Consider the following 19,800-nt stretch of genomic DNA (forward strand, 5'->3'; position numbering starts at 1 on the left):
GAACCCCCCCCAGCTCCCCCAGCCGCTCCCCAGCAGCCTGGGGCTCCAGACCCCTCCCCAGCTCCGCTGCCCTTCTCTGGACACGCTCCTGCAACATCTACAGCTATGCCTCCAGAAGCACACTGCTGTATTGTCAGTGCAGAAATAGATGATAGGGTAAACTCTGCTCCTCCCTGGCACGTCACTGCAGAGCTGCATCTATCCCTAGCAGCTCTGCAGGGAAAGATCTGTTAAACCTCTTGCCCCTCTTAACACGCACGTTCCTGCTAATATGCAAATGATACATTAGAGGGAAAGGGAGGAGCAAATTCACTCACCTACCCTTCCACTACACTGCGTCCTTTTGCTCACATTCCGCAGAACAATATCAAGAGTAATTTTGACCTTTTGCAAGAAGGTTTGAGGGGGAAAAAAAAAAAAATCCCTCCCATCAGTTTTAAGGATGGATATGCACCAGAGGTTGGCACAATCCTACCAGATCGTGCCTAAATCTGAATGCTCCGATAGAAAGAAGGAACGCATCATTTCATACAGCTCTTTGCTGCTGTCACGCACTTTGAGATCCTAGGTGGAAACAGCATTACCAAAAAAAAAATTGTTTTAAACCATGGCATTGCTATTTATTTCCCCCTCGTACAATACGTAGAAAGTGAGGGATGCTGTTTATAGAGGGGAGGGGTGGGGAGTCTTAAAAAAAAACCCCTTCAGCTGATGGGAACCAACTGGAATTACTGCATTTAAACCAAGCTGCTGACAGAAAGGCTAAGTGTTTAAAATACAGTAATCCTTTCTTTACATTAAGACCAGGAATAAAATGATGCCCTTAGCGGTATTTCTCCCCTAAATTATTTGACTAAAAAAGGGAATTTGGCAACTAAGAAAAATCAACTTACTTTCTTATTAACCTTCTGCTTATCAGCCACAGCATATGTGAACAAATCCAATTAGGGAAACTTCGCGACGGTTAGAAAGCCGCCTTCTACGCAGGGACCCTGCTGCTTCGCAGTGCCGTCAGGACGCAAGCCAGCAGTCTTAGCTCACTGAAAAAAGTCGCAGGCAGTTGCACACATATATATGCATATATAACATAGTGTGTATATATACACACACGTATGTATCTATGTTTGTGCGCGTGTGTGTATAAAAATACATGTATCTGAGCGTTCAGGGCTTTTTCTTCCAAGGCAGGAGTTAAATGCAGCCGGCTGGAAGACTAAGAGCCAGGCAAAGTCTCTTCCAGCATTCAAGCCCGCAATCTCCTTCCTGATTAAACTCTGAAAAAGAACCCCTCATCTCTCGCCATTAGTTTCAACTCATTTGCCAAACTGCGCCTTTCCTACTACTCCAGCCGATAAATCCCCAACAGAGCAGCGTCATGAACGTCTGGTTTGTGACATGAAACAGTTTTCACTGTAACGCTCCTGCAGCAATACGGGAAGGACAGGAGGATCACTCTCCAGATGGAAAAGCCAGGCAAGAAACCCGTTCCCCAATGCAAAGCAAAGAAAAACGTTTCCCTCATTCTCATTCTCCGAGGAGAGCAGTGCAACTCAAAGAATAATTCTTGCCCATCAAACAGACAAAAATCAAAAGACAGGAGAAAGAGCCAAGCTGCTAGATGCAGCCAGAGCTGTGAAAACAGGGTTACACTCAAGGGGCCACGGTCCTTTAGCTGCTGCCGTGAGAAAGTTTTTCTGCCAAATACCAGATTCAGCCTGTGGCTCTTTGAGAGCGAACACGAAGTGTGCCAGGTACCGCTGTCGGGAGGTCTTGAGGGCTCTCCCTCCTCTCTCTTTCTACCAGACAGCAAAATGAACCCTGACATATTCTGGGCATGAAATCCACAGACTAACAAAGAGATTCGCAGAAACACAGACTGCCGAGATAGAGCGTGAATCTCAAAGTCTTTTAAAGCTTATTCAGGGCTGACAAATAAAATGGATCGGAGACCACGGTTCTCTGCATTAACTGAAGCAAGTTATCTACTTCACTCTTCACTCTTAAGGCTCCCCTGGCAATCAGTCTTTGCCGAAACTTGCAGGATACAAAAGCCAGTTGTTTTTGCCCTCTATTGCATCAACTTAACCCCAGAACACCACTATCACCATTTTTTGCTCCATTAATATCATCCACTCAATTTTTCCTTCACCACCCCCTCCCCAAAGCCAGAAGGAACAGCAAGTGTATAGGACCCTGGTGACTGGAGACAGCTCTGCCTTACCGGATCCAACAGCACACAGCAGCTGTACGTTACAATCTGGTTTGACAGCGTGCAACTTAGAAAAGATGAGGCTTGCCCCAGCAGCTCATCAGATCAGTCCTCGGGGAAAAGAAATGCCAGAGAAGTCATAAAATGAAGGCCTGCTGTGTCCAGGGTTCAGCCAGCACGTACATAGGCTGCAAATCCTCTTACTTCTCTGCAGTGACTACGTGGAGATCCACCTCCGAGCCTCTAAGCCAAGGCACAGGTTACTCACTTCCACCTCAGTCCTCGGTACTGTCTTAGCTGAGGTGCTGTCTTCTGAGCTGTCCCCTTTCATGTCACAGAGGAATGCCAAAAAAAAAAAAAAAAAAGCCAGCAGCAAGCTCCCCGCTATTTCTTTGTTGGTAGAGGATCCTGGCATTGAAGTGCATGCTGTTTGAAGCGTGGTGCAACTCACCTTCTGGAGTCACACTATAAAAAGCCAGGCACTCTGGATTTGTAGGATAGCTGCAGTGAGCACCGAGCTGAAGACAGTGCCCTTTCCTCTTAACACTGCTGCCTTCCAGCAGGAAAGGGTGAGCAAGAAGCTAAAAGTAGCGCACAAGGTCAAAAGTACCCTGGCTTCCCACTGACGGCTAGCAAAGAAGTGACACGGCCAAGGAGGTGGCCATTACTCTCCCCAAGCAGGACAAGAAATTAAGCTTCTTCCATATCCTTAATGGGGCAAACACGGATTCTGAAACCTTCCGACACTGCACACAAACCAAAACCTTCACGTGAAAGGGGTGGAAACGCAGAAGCCGACAATGGAGGACTGAGGGTTCAACTTCATCCCAAGTCTCCTTCTGCATTAACTTGCACCATTCCCTACCTTTAACCCAGGGCATGGGATTTAGATCCAGATTTTGTGCTGGGAAGAGAGGACAGGGGAAACAACAGCGTTTTGTCAGCTTTTCTGAACTGTTCAAGGCTGCCAAGCGAAGCGCTGACAACCTGAGAAGTTTTAATACTGGGAGGCGAGAGTTTTGCGTGGAAGAAAAAGAAGAAAAACCAAACCAAACTCACTCCCTAATCTACAAATGTCAGTCGTGCACAGTATCAAAGCCACCTGGTGATTGCTAGAGCTGAACCTGCACCCTCCTGGACAAACCAGTGATTCATCACTAGTCTAAGATTCACCTTTACATTAATACTTAATACCTGGCACTAGGTGATCTTAATTTTTACATAAATACGATTCATTGTATGTCAAAATATGGACTTTGTATCTAAAATAATTTGACATTTGAATTGAGAATCCTGTACGAAAGGACTGGACAGTAACCGTCCTGCAGAATCAGACTATATTATGGATAGAAGTTATCAGGAAGGTCAAATTTGCATTCAGCTTATTAAAGACAGATTTTATACAGGTTATGGGAAGGGTATCCGTTCTGCAGTTGTACCCATATGCCTTCCCAATTCACTGGGGAAGAATTTATTGACAAGTTAGTAAAATAAATTCATACCATTCAATAGAGAAGCTGCAAGGAAAACAGAGAACTAGATAACCAGTGGTATTAAAAATCTTACCCTTTGAGAATTATTTTAACAACTACTTATTAAACTAATAAAAAATGAGAGTTTCAAATACTCTGCAGCATAGAATAGTGTTGACGTTCCTGAAAATCCCAGTCCCCGCCTGCAATGCAAGGATCAAAACTCAGAAGAAAAATCCATTTTCAGTTCTTTTTGAATAACCACTCGTGTCTTTTGTTTCGATATTTTACACAGAGAATGAAGTCGCTTAAAATCTGTCCTCTCATCCAATTCTGACAACACTTCACTCTACATAAAGCACCCACTTGGATTATGATGCAGGGATACGGAACAGCCCCACGTTTTTTAGACATTACTGTTTATTGATGTTAGTGAAGAACAAGAATTACGTCCCAGAACACCAAATCTTCCATTTAACACAGCGGCAACCAGCCCCCAGGTTCCCACCACCACTTTTTTTTTTTTCCCCCCCTCCCTGGAGCTGAATTACCAAACCTATTTTCTCACAGAAGTAGCCTTACAGCATGTAACCTGGCAATGAAAATCAGAGGCGTAATTTGCCTAGACCTCCGTTATACAACGAGGAATTTTCTCTAGAGAGCATGCGAGTGAGGCTACAGCTACAGAAATGCTCTTTGCTCTGGCAATCTCATTAGTACAACCCCTGCATGGCTTCAGCATAAAAATGCAAAAAGGCAAAGTTTGTTCCTTCATAATGTATTAAATGGAGCCGCCACCCTTCACGATGAAGGCTGTGGTAGCTTTACAAAGCACGTGCTTTATTAAACGACGGTATCTCCTGCCAAAACGGACTACAGGCATTACCATACACGATTTTCCTACTTACATCTCAAATGGTCAGGGCTCCAACTGGCCCCAAATGCCACAAGCTACTTTACAGGCTTGGACACGGAGTTCTGGAAATGTGTCAGCTGCACAGCAACTCCCTCAAGGAAAAAGGGAGTATAGAGCTTCATCATCATCCTCCTCATTCCTCTCAGCGAGGCAACCGCTCTCAAGCACGCACCTCCTAGTCTAAGTAAACACGAAGGATTCCAGCGCAGAATGCGAGCCTTAATTACAAGTCAGCCTCTGTGTTGTGGCAGGATAATTGGTGGACCCCAGAACCGAACACTTCTATGCTTGCTGATGCTCTGAAGCGCAGTGCTAACTTAACACCTCTAATTATTCCATTACATAGGGAATAATTTTGCTACTAATATACAAAGTCAAGGGACATTTTAATAACAGACCCTTTAGTCCTGTCTACAATGTACAAAGTCGTTTATAACCCTGTTTTAGCCACCGCTGATACGATTCTGCAGAGAAAGGATTTGTGTAACTATATATATATATAAAAATATATAAAAATATAAAAGAAATACACATGTGATGTATGTGTGTGCACACGTTTGCTCTATGGAGACACCCAAGAATGAATGTCTCCTACATCTTGCACTACAGCTTCTCCTCCTACCAGAAGACCAGCTGCCAAATGCTTTAGCAGTCGTGACTCCATATGAGAAGCAGCAAGATCAATGAAAAAGCAGTATCCTGTTATGCGCCCAGTCGGTCGGGATGCAGAGCTCTAGCTCTGTTCATGATCTGCCAGTAAGCATATTTGCTTACACAACTAATAAGCTCAAACAAAATTTCGTTCATGTAAACACCAGATCAGTTCCTGCAGCGTACTACTGTCACCAGTTCACTGTTTGCCAAGCGATTTATCTTCATTAACACAAGTGCTAAAACTTCATCTAGCAGGTCAGAATTTAGAGCCGCAGCTCATCTCTTACAACATAAAACCTCGTTTCGTTGCAGTTGCATCAGCTCAAAAGACACTTCACTGCTTTCCCCAATTCAAAAGCAGCTCATCGTCTACCAGAAATAAATAGCTTTGGCCGTCCAAGAACATTTGCTCAGGCTTTCAGTGCCTTCCAACAGAGTGGGAACACCAGTTTACACCGTCTCACTGTACAGTGGAAGCATTTTAAGCCATCACATTCCTCCCTGACTGGTTTGCCCACATTCTTTCACCGAATCAATATCAGAACCTGCGTTTCCCCAACTTTTTGGCTCATGCCTTTAATCCCTTCAATCTAAACACCAAATATGGATTATCAAGAATCCAGGATGGTATGATTCCATATCCACAAAGCTTCTTCAATAAGTCCTCTTTTCCTAAGGGGAAAGAAGTTCCAAGTCATTTGCTGCAAGGTCAAGGATCCTTCTGAACCCCAGCCAACGATTCAGCTCCGAGATGTTGCTTGCTGTGGATGGGCTACAAATATCGCTTTGCAAAGGCTTCCCAATGTCTAAGGAAGTCCTATTTCCGCAACGGTGCGCTAAGAGAAGTTAGCAATCATCTCAGGGTTGATTGCAGCCAACACATTACTCACCTGTTTTACATTGTATCCTGCTTTTGCACTAGTTTCAATGAACATTACATTCAGCTCTTTGGCTTTTCTTTCTCCTTCCTCAATGGACACTTGTCTGGGGAAGATAACACAGAATTAGGAGAATTAAACAGACAAACACGTTGAAAATTAAGGTTTTCATCTTCAACTGACTGCTTCATTACAGTCCTGAAAGCATTTAATGGTTCCCACACACATACACATACAGAGGCCACATACCGAGCACACTTGTAGACAAGCATCACCATTTCATCCTATCTGATGGACCTCTATGGCACACCTGGCTCCCAGCGTAAAACTCAGCTTTGCAGTGGAACAGCTACGTGGGCCAACTAGACTCCCCCAAATCCCTCTCTGGGAAGCTAGGCTTTTATATCTGAACAAGTAGGGATCCATAGATTTTAATATCCAGTAATAATCATCAACTTGCAGCCTACAAAACTGTTGTATCAAAGGACCAAGCATAACCACCTCCTATCAAATGAATTTTGTCCTTTTTTCCCCCTGGCGAGGTGTCCCACCTATTAAGCAGTCTGCCACAGCAAAAACGGGGGGAAACTTTGGTTCAAGAGCTACCATACAAAAATCGTGACATATCTGAGGGCCACGTGTGTGCGTAAACAACTCTTGATAAGATGTTGTAAATCTGAAGGGTCACAAGTGAAACTCTTCTGAGGGAACAGGGGTTTCAATCAAATCAAGAATGCTTCCCTCTCATGCTTTTGTTTTACCTTTGCAACTCATTTATGTTCAGAATACCATAAACCCGGAATAAGCAGAGTACACAATGCAGCAAAAGCTGAAGATGCACAACTTCTAATCAAAATACTAAAGTTTGCCAACTTACAAAAACCCCTGAAGAGTTTTAAAAGGGAGGCTTGCTTGCACCTATCATCTATATCTGAGCAAATCTATTATAAAGCATGAATATTTGTAATGACTTTAGCTTATTCGTTCACTGATGGAGGCTGTAGTTAACACTGTTCTCTCCTGACATCCAGACAAGTTGGTGACAGTTTCTCAACTCATTCACAGCACTCTGCTGGAAAGTTGTGTTTAACCAAATGAAAGAAGTTTTAAAATTGGGATTCCTCTAGTCGCAGCCATCTCCAGCACAGTTAAAACAAGCTTGTGCATTTGGGAGAAGAAAAATACAAGTGTTCTTTTCTCCTAGACAGCTATTTTAAAAACAGCAGCAGATTAAGAAAAACATTTGAAAGGTGAGTTATTCCTCCATACCTCTTATCTGCTAGATCTGTTTTATTTCCCACCAGCATAATGATGACATCACTGCCCCTTTCCGTTCTGACATCATCAATCCATTTCGTTGTTTGCTGGAACGAGTTTACATCTAACAGAGAACAGTGGAGAGGATTATCACTGCGGGTATTCTTCACAGATCACGGCTAAATACATCTGTAAGTCTCAAATAAAAGCTTCATATTCTCTGGAATTGGCATAAGAGGGTGATGAAGAATCAGCAAGTGAAACCCTACGTCTCCCAGGCTGAGCTATATGAAAACTTTGGCATTAACTTAAAATGGACTAGCACTTCCTTACAGGTGAGTTCAAAGTTGGGGGTGAACTGAATTAATCTCTAATTTGGTTTTGACAGCATCTAAAATGAGAAGTCTTATCACTGTGTTTTAGACCAGCTTTTTTTTTTTTTTTTTTAGTTCAACATAAAACATTTTATAGAGAGAATGGGGATTGATGTGATACTGCATTCTACACTGCTCATGACTCGTGCATCTACAGCAAGAGGTTCCCACAGTTTCATTGCTTCTCAAAAGTACTTGATACCAGCTACACATTTGGCACAGCTTAATCACTTTTTACTCGCTAGGTTCAGGACTTCCTCTAGGAAGTATCAGGGCAACATACTAGCAACTCCTGTATCACTGAACACAGGGTTCAAAATAGCTTCCAAATCAGTTGCACAGAACCAGAAATACAAATTTAGCCTATCCACAGCCCCTTTTTCTTAATGATACGTCATTAAAAGCAGCAAGGTAAGAGTTCTAGGGAGCTATCCTGACCTAATGAGACAGTATGTTGTTTGAAAAGTTGCATCCCGTTGGGAAAAACGAATTGTATAGAAGCTGCCATGGAGCTCAGCGTTTGCCAGTCAGCTACACAAAGAGCATCCAAGTTGCTAAAGCAGTTTGCGGCACTTAAAAAGGGGGGGCTCTGCAGCAGTTCTTGACAAGTATTGATTTTTTTTTTTTTTTTTAAATGGTTTCTACTGCATAGTAATATATCGTGGGCTAGACAGCCAAGACTTGATCGCTTGCCAGTGTCTTAATTCTGCTCTTTACTACTTGGTAATACTGAATTTGCTAGGTCAGTAAAAAAAAAAAAAAAAAAAAAAATTCGAAGTTCACAGCTGACCTGTAATTTTAGCTCAAATGAAAACACTACTTTTAACAATTAAAGCTTTACGATTAAAGCCCATATTCCTGATGTAATCTTCTAGTATTTCCAAACCCAAGGATGAACACTTTTGCATTTGTATAGAATTAGGCCATTGCTCTCAGCCAATTCTGGTTTAGAATTGAAAGCGTCTGAAGGTTTAGTTCTCCTAAAACAAGATTTCTGTTCTTTGTAAACACAGAAAGCTTGTAAGTTAGGGGTCTCTGGACTGAGGGGAGGGACAGAAGGAGAAGGGTTGAAAAAGCACTAATATTTTTAGTTCACGAAAATGTACATACCTTAGTAAGAAATGAAAGAGCAATTGTTAAAAGGATAAGGGCTTAGTGGTAAGTTTTACATATTGCAAAATGTGAAAGTGACTGATTCAAATGAAAATGTGATGTTAATGCATTTTCCCCCCCAGCCCATGCCCAGACATTTTTTTATTTTTTTTTTTGGGAGGGAGGGCAAATGGAGTGAAGCAAGCTACAGCTATCAGTGCAAAGTCTCTCATTTAAGAATTCAGATATCTATGAACATGATTCAGGTGTTTGAGACCAAAAGTCATAGGTGATACTACGATCAAAAAGCAGATGAAAGAGGGTAAAGTGCAACAAGACCAGCCAGGACTCAAGGCTTCAGGAGAATGCAGTAGGGAAGGGTTACAAAATGATGTCGTTTGTAAGACAGTTTATACATTACAACAGCAGCGATCAGGTGGCTAGCTTAAAACTCGACTACAATAGAAGAAAACATTTATTTTTTTTCATGCCAGAATGAAGAACAAGCAGATGACTGTGATAGGACATGCAAAGCTAGGCTAAAGGATGAAAGGGGCAGAGTATTAGAAATGCAGAATTCCCCCCACTCACTTGTGATATCATAAACAACAACTGCAACAGTGGAGTCACGAATGTAGCTAGGAATCAAGCTCCTGAACCGTTCTTGACCTGCTGTGTCCCATAATTGCAACCGTACCTAACAAAATCAGTCAAACAAGCAAGAAAAATAAGAAAAAGGTCAAACCCAGTGCAATATACCTACTTGTGATATCGTAAACTACTACAGCAGCAGCAGAGTCACGGATGTAACTGGGAATGAGGCTACGGAAACGTTCCTGACCCGCAGTATCCCACAGCTGCAACCTGATCTGTGGGTGGGAGAAAATTAAAAAAGCCAAACTGCCACTAAAAATAAAAGAGTAAATAAATTTTACTTTCTTGAAAAAAGCTAAATAAAAATTAGAAACTCATGCAGGAGATGACTGGGGACTGGGAGCAGCAGCATACTGTCTCCTTTACAGCAATCTCTCCCAAACACTAGTAGTAGCCAAACTGGTGTAAGTGCACCTATCTTGGCTTTCCGCTGTCTTTGCTTTTTAAAAAAAAATGCTTCCGTTCCAAAAGGGGAGGAATAGAATTGCTCAGCTTTCAAATGGAGAGAACCAACAAGAAAACGGAGGCAAACGTTCACCTGCAGTTCTGCCTACACCAGATTTTCATGCTCTGCTGCTATCCTTCCTCAGGGCTGACACGTGTAACCTCCAGCAGCCTGGAGGATGGTTGCTGGTGGAAGAATCAGACCACGCACCATATTTCTAAAGAGCCTTCAGCTGCTGTCAAAGCACTGGAAAAGCTACTAATGTGGATTTTTCAAGGAGGATAAAATGCTCTATTTAAGCCTTAGCCACACTGCAAAGTAACATGCACACAAGATGAGGTTGAACATCTCTTACCATCAAGGTTCTGAAAGAAAAGGCAAGATATACTAAAAGCAACACATATGGCAAGATGCACAAGGGCCAGTTTTGCTATGGAAAAAACATCTCATCACTCAGGCACTTTCAATGCAATCACATTTATTGTGGGTTTATACAATACCATAAGCTTATGCAGCACTGCACAATTTGCTTCTGCAAATAGCTCAGTGGCTGAATTTCTTAATTAAGAATCTGAGCTCATTTTAAACCGCAGGCTTGCTTCCACAGAGGAGTGATTTCATTTCAGGAACTAGAACCGCATCAAGCTAAGAAACAAGCATCGTTTGTGGATTGCTATTGAAGGCAACCTTCTTTTTAAATGAGTAATATTAAGAATACGGAGCTAACTATTAACTGGCAATGTTTGGCAATTTGTATATTATCGTTTTTTCCTTTGACATCAAAAACTGAAGGGGTTAAGCACAGTCCCCTTCTCCAAATTCCCACCATTATGCACCCCTCAAACTATCCGTATCATCTCTTTCTTCAAAGAGGATGATGGCATAGCACCTTCTGCCGCTTGTAAAATGGCACTCAAGCCCTCCAGAGAAGAACCAAATGGTGGTTTCCCATTTCCCCAAACAGAGCAGGGAGCTGTCTCCACAGCACTTGTCAGTCTGGAAGCAGCTGGCAGATGAAGGCTCGGTCTGTACTTCCAAGTGATCTCAGAACTGTGGGCTGCACAATTACAACAGATGCTGATCCTCGTTCCTACTGTACATAGAGAGAAGTGCAACAAAAATCTTACTCACTGTTCGATCCTCCAAATACATGGTTTTCGATAAGAAGTCAATGCCAATTGTTGCCTGTAATAAAAAAATAAAATAAAAAAAAATCAACACCTCTTAAATAAAACGTCAGAACAACTGGGGTGATTTTCAGGGGAGCGAGCATTACTGTCACATCAGAATCAGCACCTGTAGCGCATCTGCAAGAAAAACACGCTGGTTTTCTTACTTTCAAAATGGAGCTCTACCTATAAGTAAGATTCAATCAGCAGTTTCCTTAATATCCATAACCAGAACAGTATCTTAAAGCACAAGTTGTTACCTTCAGTTCATGCGTATTGACAGTTTAATCCATACAGTCATGGATTTTTATGCCTGTGACCCAAGTCCATCAGCTGAACCAGGATATCTGGGCACACTGTATTCTTCCTGACCACCAAATATCATAACGTATCCTAACTTCAAGCCTTTTTGGTCAAAGCGAAGGCGGACATCTTCATATCTGCTGCAACACGAGAGCATCCACAGCCCCCAACAATTACTAAAGCTCAGTTAATGCTAAAGCTCACTGCAGCATAACTGCATCCAAGTTTCTAGACACTAGTGGGAGCTTTGCGTGGAACATTCTTAAATGTGTTTAAGAGAAAGAGCAAAGCACTACTAAGTGCTATCGAGAGCTGCTTCTTAAATACATGATCTTCACCCCGTTTTTCAAGGCTGCAAGTGAGGGTGAATCCAAGCTCTAGGAGGGATACAACTGAGGTGACCTTTTGGGGCTCTAAGGGTGCCCCTGATTCGTCAGGACAATTAGCATCAGCTGCACCGCTCAGCAACATCAATAGAGCCTAGAAGACGTTCCAAACAAATTGATTTAAAAAGAAGGAAAAAAAAAAACCTCAACAGATAAAAGGTTAAGTGTCTCAGCTAGGGCAAAGGGGCTTGATACAACCTCTCCCACACTGAAGCAGGTATTTCTAATGGAAAGCCTATTTTACTGTGTATGCTCCATATTGTAAGACTGCTATTATGCCCTCACTATATATCCCCATAATTAATTCCCTGTATTCTGTCACATATTTTACGTGGTAGGAATAAAGAATAGAGCCAGCCAGCCTGCTTGTGAGCAAGACATGAAAACCAGCTGCAAATTAATTAAAAAAAAAAAAAAAAAAAGCTGAACTGAACAATCCAAACTGAATTTTCATTTGCAACTAACTATAACAAATCAGAAAACAAACTTTTTTCCTGGCTGGATGAGGACAGTGGATTTGGAGTAGCAGAGATGCATACGGGAAAAATAAATACTGGTGGTGGATCCCAAGACAGCTACTCAGTGATTTTCACCTGCCATCAAGAACTGTGACATTACCAGTTCAGAGAGATGATACTGAAACTCTAAGGCGGATGTGAGAAGCCTCAAAAGACTAATGCAGCAACATGCTTCCCTTCTGCTTTTGTTTTCTATTGTTTTGGTAAAGGGTGCTCCGCGGAAGATTGTCTGAAAGATGCTTCTATTTTCCCCTGTGTCTATTTGCTTTTGCTTTACAGAAGAAAAGTTACAACCCCCCCCCAAAGATCTTACACCACATATCTAAGTCAGAATCCCATTCTGGCTGACAAACTGCTGGAGACTCAGATTTTCCCTGCTCTCAGCAGGAGCTGGAACATCAGCTGCAAAGGCTGAAACCTGCCTCAGCCTGTGCTTCATGCCATCCCTCCCACACAGCTGCACGGCAGCAAGAGCTCTGAAGCTCACTCGCTGCCCTAAGAAGTCTCTGTGTGCCTGGTGGAAACGCAAGCGCCACGCCGAAATGCATCAGGTCAGCAAGATTCCTGCACTTGAACGCTCACAGCATGGGAAATGCAAAAGCGAAAGGCCAAGCATAAAACTTACTTTAGATCTGGGCGATGAAAATATGTGCTAATCACGTTGGAAAGAACCTATGGCAGGTCTGTGGCTTTCAAGTTGTGAAATGGCTCTCGGCCTAAGCCCCCATAAGCTTTAAGAATTACATGGAATAACTCACAGCCAAATGTCTTTGTCCACTTGTTCTGACCCTATCACAACCACACAGAGCAGCAGCAGATGTCAAGGAGCAGATTCAGGCGCTCTAGATCCCAGACTTTTATTAAAATAGGTAACCTACAAAGAAGCATTTTGTCACAATTCTGACAGAAGGAGCAAAAAAGCTCAGGGGATCTTTACAGATTGGTTGTAAAGAAGAACCGTGCAACATATGAGTAGAGGAAAAGTCTGCTTAACGATGGGGACATGAAACTAAGCTAATTGTCGTAATTAAGGTGGAGGCAGGCTCAACCCGCTTGAGAAATGCTGGGCATCCCATGGAACAAGCAGGAACTAGGCATGGTCTGAACATGATGAGAGGTACTGTCAGGTCCCAATTGCAAGCTTAAAGACCACAAGCAGAACAAAAAAAAACTTGAGAGGGCCACACTATGGATGGGGCAGCGTATGAAAACACTTTTTCATCCATCTACCCTTACAACACTACTGTCTAATAAGGAACTGTTGTCACCCCAGTTTATAGACTATACTTGCTGACACAGAATTACCCAAGACTCTGGAAGGAAGCCTGAGGCAAAGCAAGGACCTGAATTCTCTTTCAAGTCACAGGCCGGCGTTTCAACTCGACGCTGTCCTCCCTCTCCCCTCCTCCAAGAGGCTGAAGCTAAAGGGAAGCGTGGCCTGTAATTCTCCTCTTGTGTAACGCACACAGCATCATCACGTTTGCCGACATCAGTCTTTCATTTATACATCACGTAAGGTGCCACAGAAGGAGGAAAAATCTTTCCCAGCACGTCCGTGGGGTGGAGTAACTCCTGGTAAAAGATACACCACCAATGGCACAATTTTCTTTCAGGTGTTTGGGTTTCCTTGACACGGTACAGCAAGTTCTCGTTCGATTCACAAATGCCACTTTCATGAAAACAGCTTATTAATAAGCTACGGGGGCAACAGCTGAATTCCTCTTTATCTAGCAGCAAGCAAAAGAAAACCAATGCACAGCATAGATTTTATTAAGCAGCAGCTTTCTATTTTTACCAGCTGAACACAAAAAACCTTGTTCAAATGATAGGTTGTGGCAGCTTTCAGAAAACAGGCGTACAAAATTTATCAGAAATGTCCTGAAGGAGAAAATCATCCATCAATTAACCTACAGCCACAGTTAACCACGTACACGTGGTTTGATATGCATTATCATTCAAGTACTTGGCTTTGAGAGGTCTCTATATAATCCCGGGCATCGAGAAATTTGTATTCTGGTTTGACACTAGCATCTGGTGTGATTTTGGCCAAATTACTGGAGTTTTTATGACTCATTCTTTCTTCCAGCTATAGCAAAATAGGACACATCGCCCCACCTCAGTCATGACTTCAGTAAAATAGAGGTCTTGAGATGAATGACACCGTACCAAGTACATTAACAGCCAAACTAGGCACGCATCAGTGATAGCTAAATTGAAGCTATCTTGTAAGCCCTTAAGATTTCTTACTGTTTTAAGTCCCACTCGTTCACTTTGCAGTCATTTAGTATATTATGTCAGACCAGCTTCCCATGGAGACAACTATATTATCATAAAGCACAGAGGGTCAAACCTCTTCAAGAAAGAACTAGGACGCAAGCTCCGTAGAGAAAAGGAGCAGACCTGAAAGAAAAATACTGTGGGAAAAAAACAGATTAAATAAAAGAACTGCATTCACATGTCCATGTAATTACAGTGGGTAGAATTTGAAAGGATGTTTGCTCCCTTGGGAGCAATGATGTGTACTCTGGCCCTCCTACACCATAGAAGCTTTGCTTCTCCCATAGTTAAGTGAGAACTTACATCTCATTCTACCCAACTTGCCTAGCAGCAGCAATGAGGAATTACTGAAGAGGCAGGAAGGAAATCATTAAGGGGTAAAGAGATTTAAACGAGATACTTCAGTAGACACTAAGTAACAGAAGAGTCAGAGCAGCTTTCTTTTTTTTTTCCCCCATTACCTCCTCCTCCCACCCCCCTAAAAAACCCTTCACATTCACCAGGGAACAGATTTTTCTCAGCTTAGTGTATTCAGAACGTCACCAACTGTAACCAAGTCATGAAACATGTTCTGCTGGGAGAAGGCACGCTTTATGAAACTAAAGTACTTTTATAGCTTGCCACCTTTATCAAGCTCATCCTAAATTCTGGGAGTGGGCAACAATGATTGCTCTCCTAGAATTTAGCAAAGTTAGCTTGCGTCAGCTTGAATTGATTTCTCGCCAAACATGAAGTAGTGAGGGGGCTGCAGGACCAACTGGAATAAAAGATCATCGCTGCTTCACCCCCAACCTTGTTTAAATAATAAATAAATAAGCGTAAATAAGCAGTCACAGGATGGGGACGTGCACAACCACCAGCTTTGTGGCCTTTATTCCAGCACACAGCATAAAATAGCATCCTAAAGCACACATGGCCCTACAATCCACTGCTTTCTGCTCCACAAGTCCTTGTTCACCCTGCTGCAGAACCTCTCGCAGCTCAGCTTGCTGCTTTTTTAAGAGAGCGAGGTGCCTGTTACGTTTTCCCTAAAGAGGCATTAGATCTGTGATGGTCTGGTAGCAAATGGCAGGGAAAAAAAAAAACAACTGGTCGACTTAACAACTGCTATTACTTGGGCATACCCATAGAAGCCTACGCTTTTGAACCACAACTTACCCCGCTGCAAGTAGCAGAGAAGCTACTCGAGCAGAATCCAATGCTGAAATGCCATTCTGAAAGGTTATTAAAATACAAAGCTTAAAAGATTTTGCAGTTAAGAATTTTGCAGTTAAGAATTTGGTCAGTGTACCAACTCTTGTCCACGGCAATCAAATGGATCCTTCCTGCAACAGGGGACACGGTGAGAGGGGTCTTACAGAAGACAATAATGTGGATTAATTTACCTGGTAGGTGTTGTCAAAGCTGTCATACATGAACCTGGTGATCAAGGAAGTCTTCCCCACTAGAAGAAAAAAAAAAAGAAGACAGATTCAAGGAACAATTTCGGTGCCATTTGTAAACAAGTTTAAAGATTTAAAAAATGGTTTCAGGAGGAGTTTTAGTTCAATGGATCCACACTGTACAATTAAACTTCCTACAATCAAAAGAGCAGTTACTTGACTTCACAACTGCAAAGTCACTAGAGTAGGCACATTTTTTCTGCAAAAGGTTGGCTCCTGTATCATTCCCAAGCATCGGTTTTACTCTTAAACATCTGTGATTCAAGATGAAAACTGAAATAATTTGGCCATTTCAATTTCTACCAAGTCATTCAGAAATTTTAGTTGAACGAAGAAACGTAATAGGACTGACAAGCCCTAAGACAAATTATTATAAACCAGACAGCTCTTCTCGCTCATAAAACAAGGTAGCCATGTCACATTAAAAGACATCTTGCTGCGCATCTTCTCAATGTCACGCTCTTCGTATTTGTCACACAAATGGCAGTCCCTGCTGTAGTATCACGGTAACGTAAGACAAGATTGAAGAGCACCATCGTTGGGAGGCTTGCTTACCATCTGCCCACGATGCCTGCAGTCCTTACCACTCCATTAACTTCACCCTTCCTTTGACCATGTATTCACGATACCTTTTTATATTAAGCAGGTTCGCATGCGGTTAAAAACGCCATTATCCACCCCAGCGATGGCTGCAGCTCGTGACCGGTGGATTTGCTTGGCTGTCCAGAGTTAGGAAGGCAGTCGGCACTGCCATCAGAAGGTGTCACCGCAGCATGCACAGGCACACCTGACAGTCACAGAGACACAGGCGAAGCCTTTTTCACGCAGCCATTTGCGATACCACAGCTCCTCTGCAACCGCGACTCAGCTTATAGAATCATGGAATGTTTTGGGTGGGAAGGGACCCCTAGAGGTCACCCAGCCCAACCCCCCTGCAGGGAGCAGGGACACCTTGAACCACATCAGGTTGCTCACAGCCCTGTCCAACCTGGCCTGGAATGTTCCCAGGGATGGGGCCTCCACCCCCTCTCCGGGCAACCTATTCCAGTGTTTCACCACCCTCATTGTAAAGAATTTCTTCCTTATATCCAGTCTAAACCTACCCTGGTTTAGTTTAAAACCATTACCCCTTGTCTTGTCACATACCCCTTGTCTTGGCCAGGTTAAATCACAAACTATGTCAAGATCCTCATTTCATAACCGAGATGGACAGAAACCGTGCGTAACATTCCAGATAGGTATCAAGACTACCCTGTAATCTCATTTTCCTTAAAAGACAAGTAACATGAGGTTCATTTTAAAACAATCATTGTCACAACAGTTACTTTCTACTCCTGCAAGAGCAATGATACAGCTGAGCTGGGAGAAAGTCTAAATCGTACCCGATCGACAACTTTTTCCTGCTCCGTGCCACATTCACCTAGAAGGAACCAGCAAGATATGCAGGAACTGGAACATCTCAACCTGCCTCATTTCAATCTGTTTAAATACTCTTAATTGTAGGCTTATCTTTTAGGAAACAACTGAAGTTACTCAAGAGTGTATCACCTCCCGTTGTTTTCTTCTAACCCACCTGCAGCTGGAATCTGCCATCTCCCACTGGTAGGGGAGAAGAGCTGTATGACTTGTGTTGGCCATCCAACGGTGCAGGTACAGATAAAAGGCAGTTCAATACACATAAGCCAGAGCTTGCATTCTTCAAATAAGCTTCTAGAGGTGTTAGTTCCCTGCAAGGGTGACCATCAGGAGAGTAGCGGAATTTAAACCAAGATTTTGGGGGTGTGGGTTTTGGTTTTTAAATCTTGGTATAAAACTTTCACTAAAATCTCCAGTACTGTACTTAAGGAGCATTTTAATCCATCTGCAAACTTCAGTTAACTCCATAGAAGTGCTTAAACTAACAGGAATCCAATAGGCAGCCTTTGAGAAAAAGATTTTCCCAAGTCAAAATTTGAATTCCTGTGTGAATTTTTAACGTATTCTCCACAGGCATACTTCCCACAAAGTTAAAAAGCTGCTTTCGCAAAGGTAGAGCAAACATTCCCTTTGGTGAGTAGGTTTTCGGAAGCAACGCGTCTCAGACGGGCAGGGTTCCTGAATCCCGTATTCAAATTTGTCCCCAAAACACCTACGAAGGCGTTGAACAGCAGCAGAAGCTGGCAGGGGACAAACAGCCATGGGCTGCGAGGGGAGGAAGGTTTCACTCCTCAGGAGACACAGATGAGCAAATCCAATACCTTCCCACTGCAGCACACACTGTAAATCCCAGTAATGGGTTTGCAGCACCACAAACAAGCTTGGCTTTTCCTCATGTGGCCACTGATGCAAACGGTCAAACTGAATCCTTCAGAGGTGCAAGGAGATGTAATCAAACCCACAAAACGATCCGCTTTGGTAAGTCACAACCCCTGAAGAACTCTGAAGTCTTCTGGCTAATCATTTCCCTTCCCACTATACACTGAGATGTCTTGGAGGGAGTCTGTCTAGAAACTATAAAACCTGAAAAGATTTTCTCTTTCGTGTTCCTAGAGCTTCCTTACCCTATCTTCACTCATTTCACAAAAAGAGGGGAAAAATCAGGTGCCGCTTGGCTTGCTTTAATTTAAGTATCTGCGTCAACCAACATTTGGATAGAGTACCTTAATGCAGGTCAGTTCTAAGACATTTCTTCTCACAGCAGACCAAGGTTTTCTTTACATAGCACGTTAACAGGCACCAGATCAAGCTGGTATTAATACCAACTGCTTACAGTTTTAATTCCATGACTACTGAAGCATCACCATTTCTCCTTTAAAAAACAAACTTGCTTTAAAAACCCTGGCAGAAGTGAAAGCCCACAATTCCCACCGTATCTATAATTAAAAGGAAAAGTCAGCGAATCTTCTCTTCAGAAATTCACAAGTTTGGATTATATAAACAGACACCTTGTCCAGAGGGTCACAGGCTTTAAATATTCCCTCTTTAGAAGAGCCACTCCTAATACTTAACACCATCTCACCTCTCCCCAGCCTCCCCACACACACTGCCCTGCCTGCCAATGGCAGAAACTATCCCCAGCCCTACAAAAAATAGCCAGATGAATCACCTTAGGATTCATATACCATCTGTTGCACACTAAAGTGATGTGGATGCATATGCTGCTTCTCCCGTGGGAGCCGTGCCACTCTAAGCCCCCTTTCAGAGAGCTCGACTAAGAGAATGAAAACACACAAGAAATTAATCTGTTGTCAATTATGTTCATCACATTTTTCCCATACGGAGGCACAGCACAGGCCCCTGGGCTACTCATTGCTAAAGCGCCGGCACGCATGATTTTGTGAGTACACCGAGTACTTAAACCTGCTAACTGTATTTATGACGGACCTAACGCAACGGTTACAACCTAAAAATCCCAGGAGGGATAATTCCTTAGGAAAGAAGAGCTCATGGTACAGCTAGCACACCACAACCTGCAGAAACAGCCGATCATCTTCCCCTCCCTTGGCAGAGCAACAAGGAATCATAGAATCATAGAATTGTCTAGGTTGGAAAAGACCTTTGAGATCATCGAGTCCAACCTTTAACCTAACCCTGCCATCCCACCCCCAAACCCTGTCCCTCAGCACCTCATCTCTCCTTCTTTTAAATCCCTCCAGGGATGAGGACTCGACCACCTCCCTGGGCAGCCCATCCCAGAGCCTGACAGCCCTTTCGGTGAAGAAGTTTTTCCTAATGTCCAGCCTAAACCTGCCCTGGCGCAGCTTCAAACCATTCC

The 19,800-nt window shown here is 43.0% G+C and overlaps 1 protein-coding gene across 3 annotated transcripts in view; it reads right to left on the reverse strand.

Moving 5' to 3' along the window:
* The window catches only part of RAB6A (RAB6A, member RAS oncogene family), a 24,265-nt gene extending 8,214 nt beyond the window's left edge, over positions 1 to 16,051 (reverse strand). For 2 of the 3 annotated variants that reach the window (XM_009634584.2, XM_035890187.1), the window contains exons 1-5: positions 15,990 to 16,051; positions 11,083 to 11,136; positions 9,616 to 9,721; positions 7,399 to 7,510; positions 6,142 to 6,235 (exon numbers count right to left, since the gene is read on the reverse strand). In XM_009634584.2, coding sequence (XP_009632879.1) covers positions 6,142 to 6,235; positions 7,399 to 7,510; positions 9,616 to 9,721; positions 11,083 to 11,136; positions 15,990 to 16,019 — 396 coding nt within the window. In that variant the 5' untranslated portion in view covers positions 16,020 to 16,051. Of the gene's footprint in view, positions 1 to 6,141; positions 6,236 to 7,398; positions 7,511 to 9,443; positions 9,550 to 9,615; positions 9,722 to 11,082; positions 11,137 to 15,989 lie in introns of all 3 variants that reach the window. The other variant, XM_009634585.2, reaches the window with a different exon arrangement.
* Positions 16,052 to 19,800: the final 3,749 nt, after the last annotated feature.

This window comes from Egretta garzetta, unplaced genomic scaffold, assembly GCF_000687185.1.
Source record: "Egretta garzetta isolate BGI_Z169 unplaced genomic scaffold, ASM68718v1 scaffold232, whole genome shotgun sequence".
Lineage (NCBI taxonomy): Eukaryota > Metazoa > Chordata > Aves > Pelecaniformes > Ardeidae > Egretta > Egretta garzetta.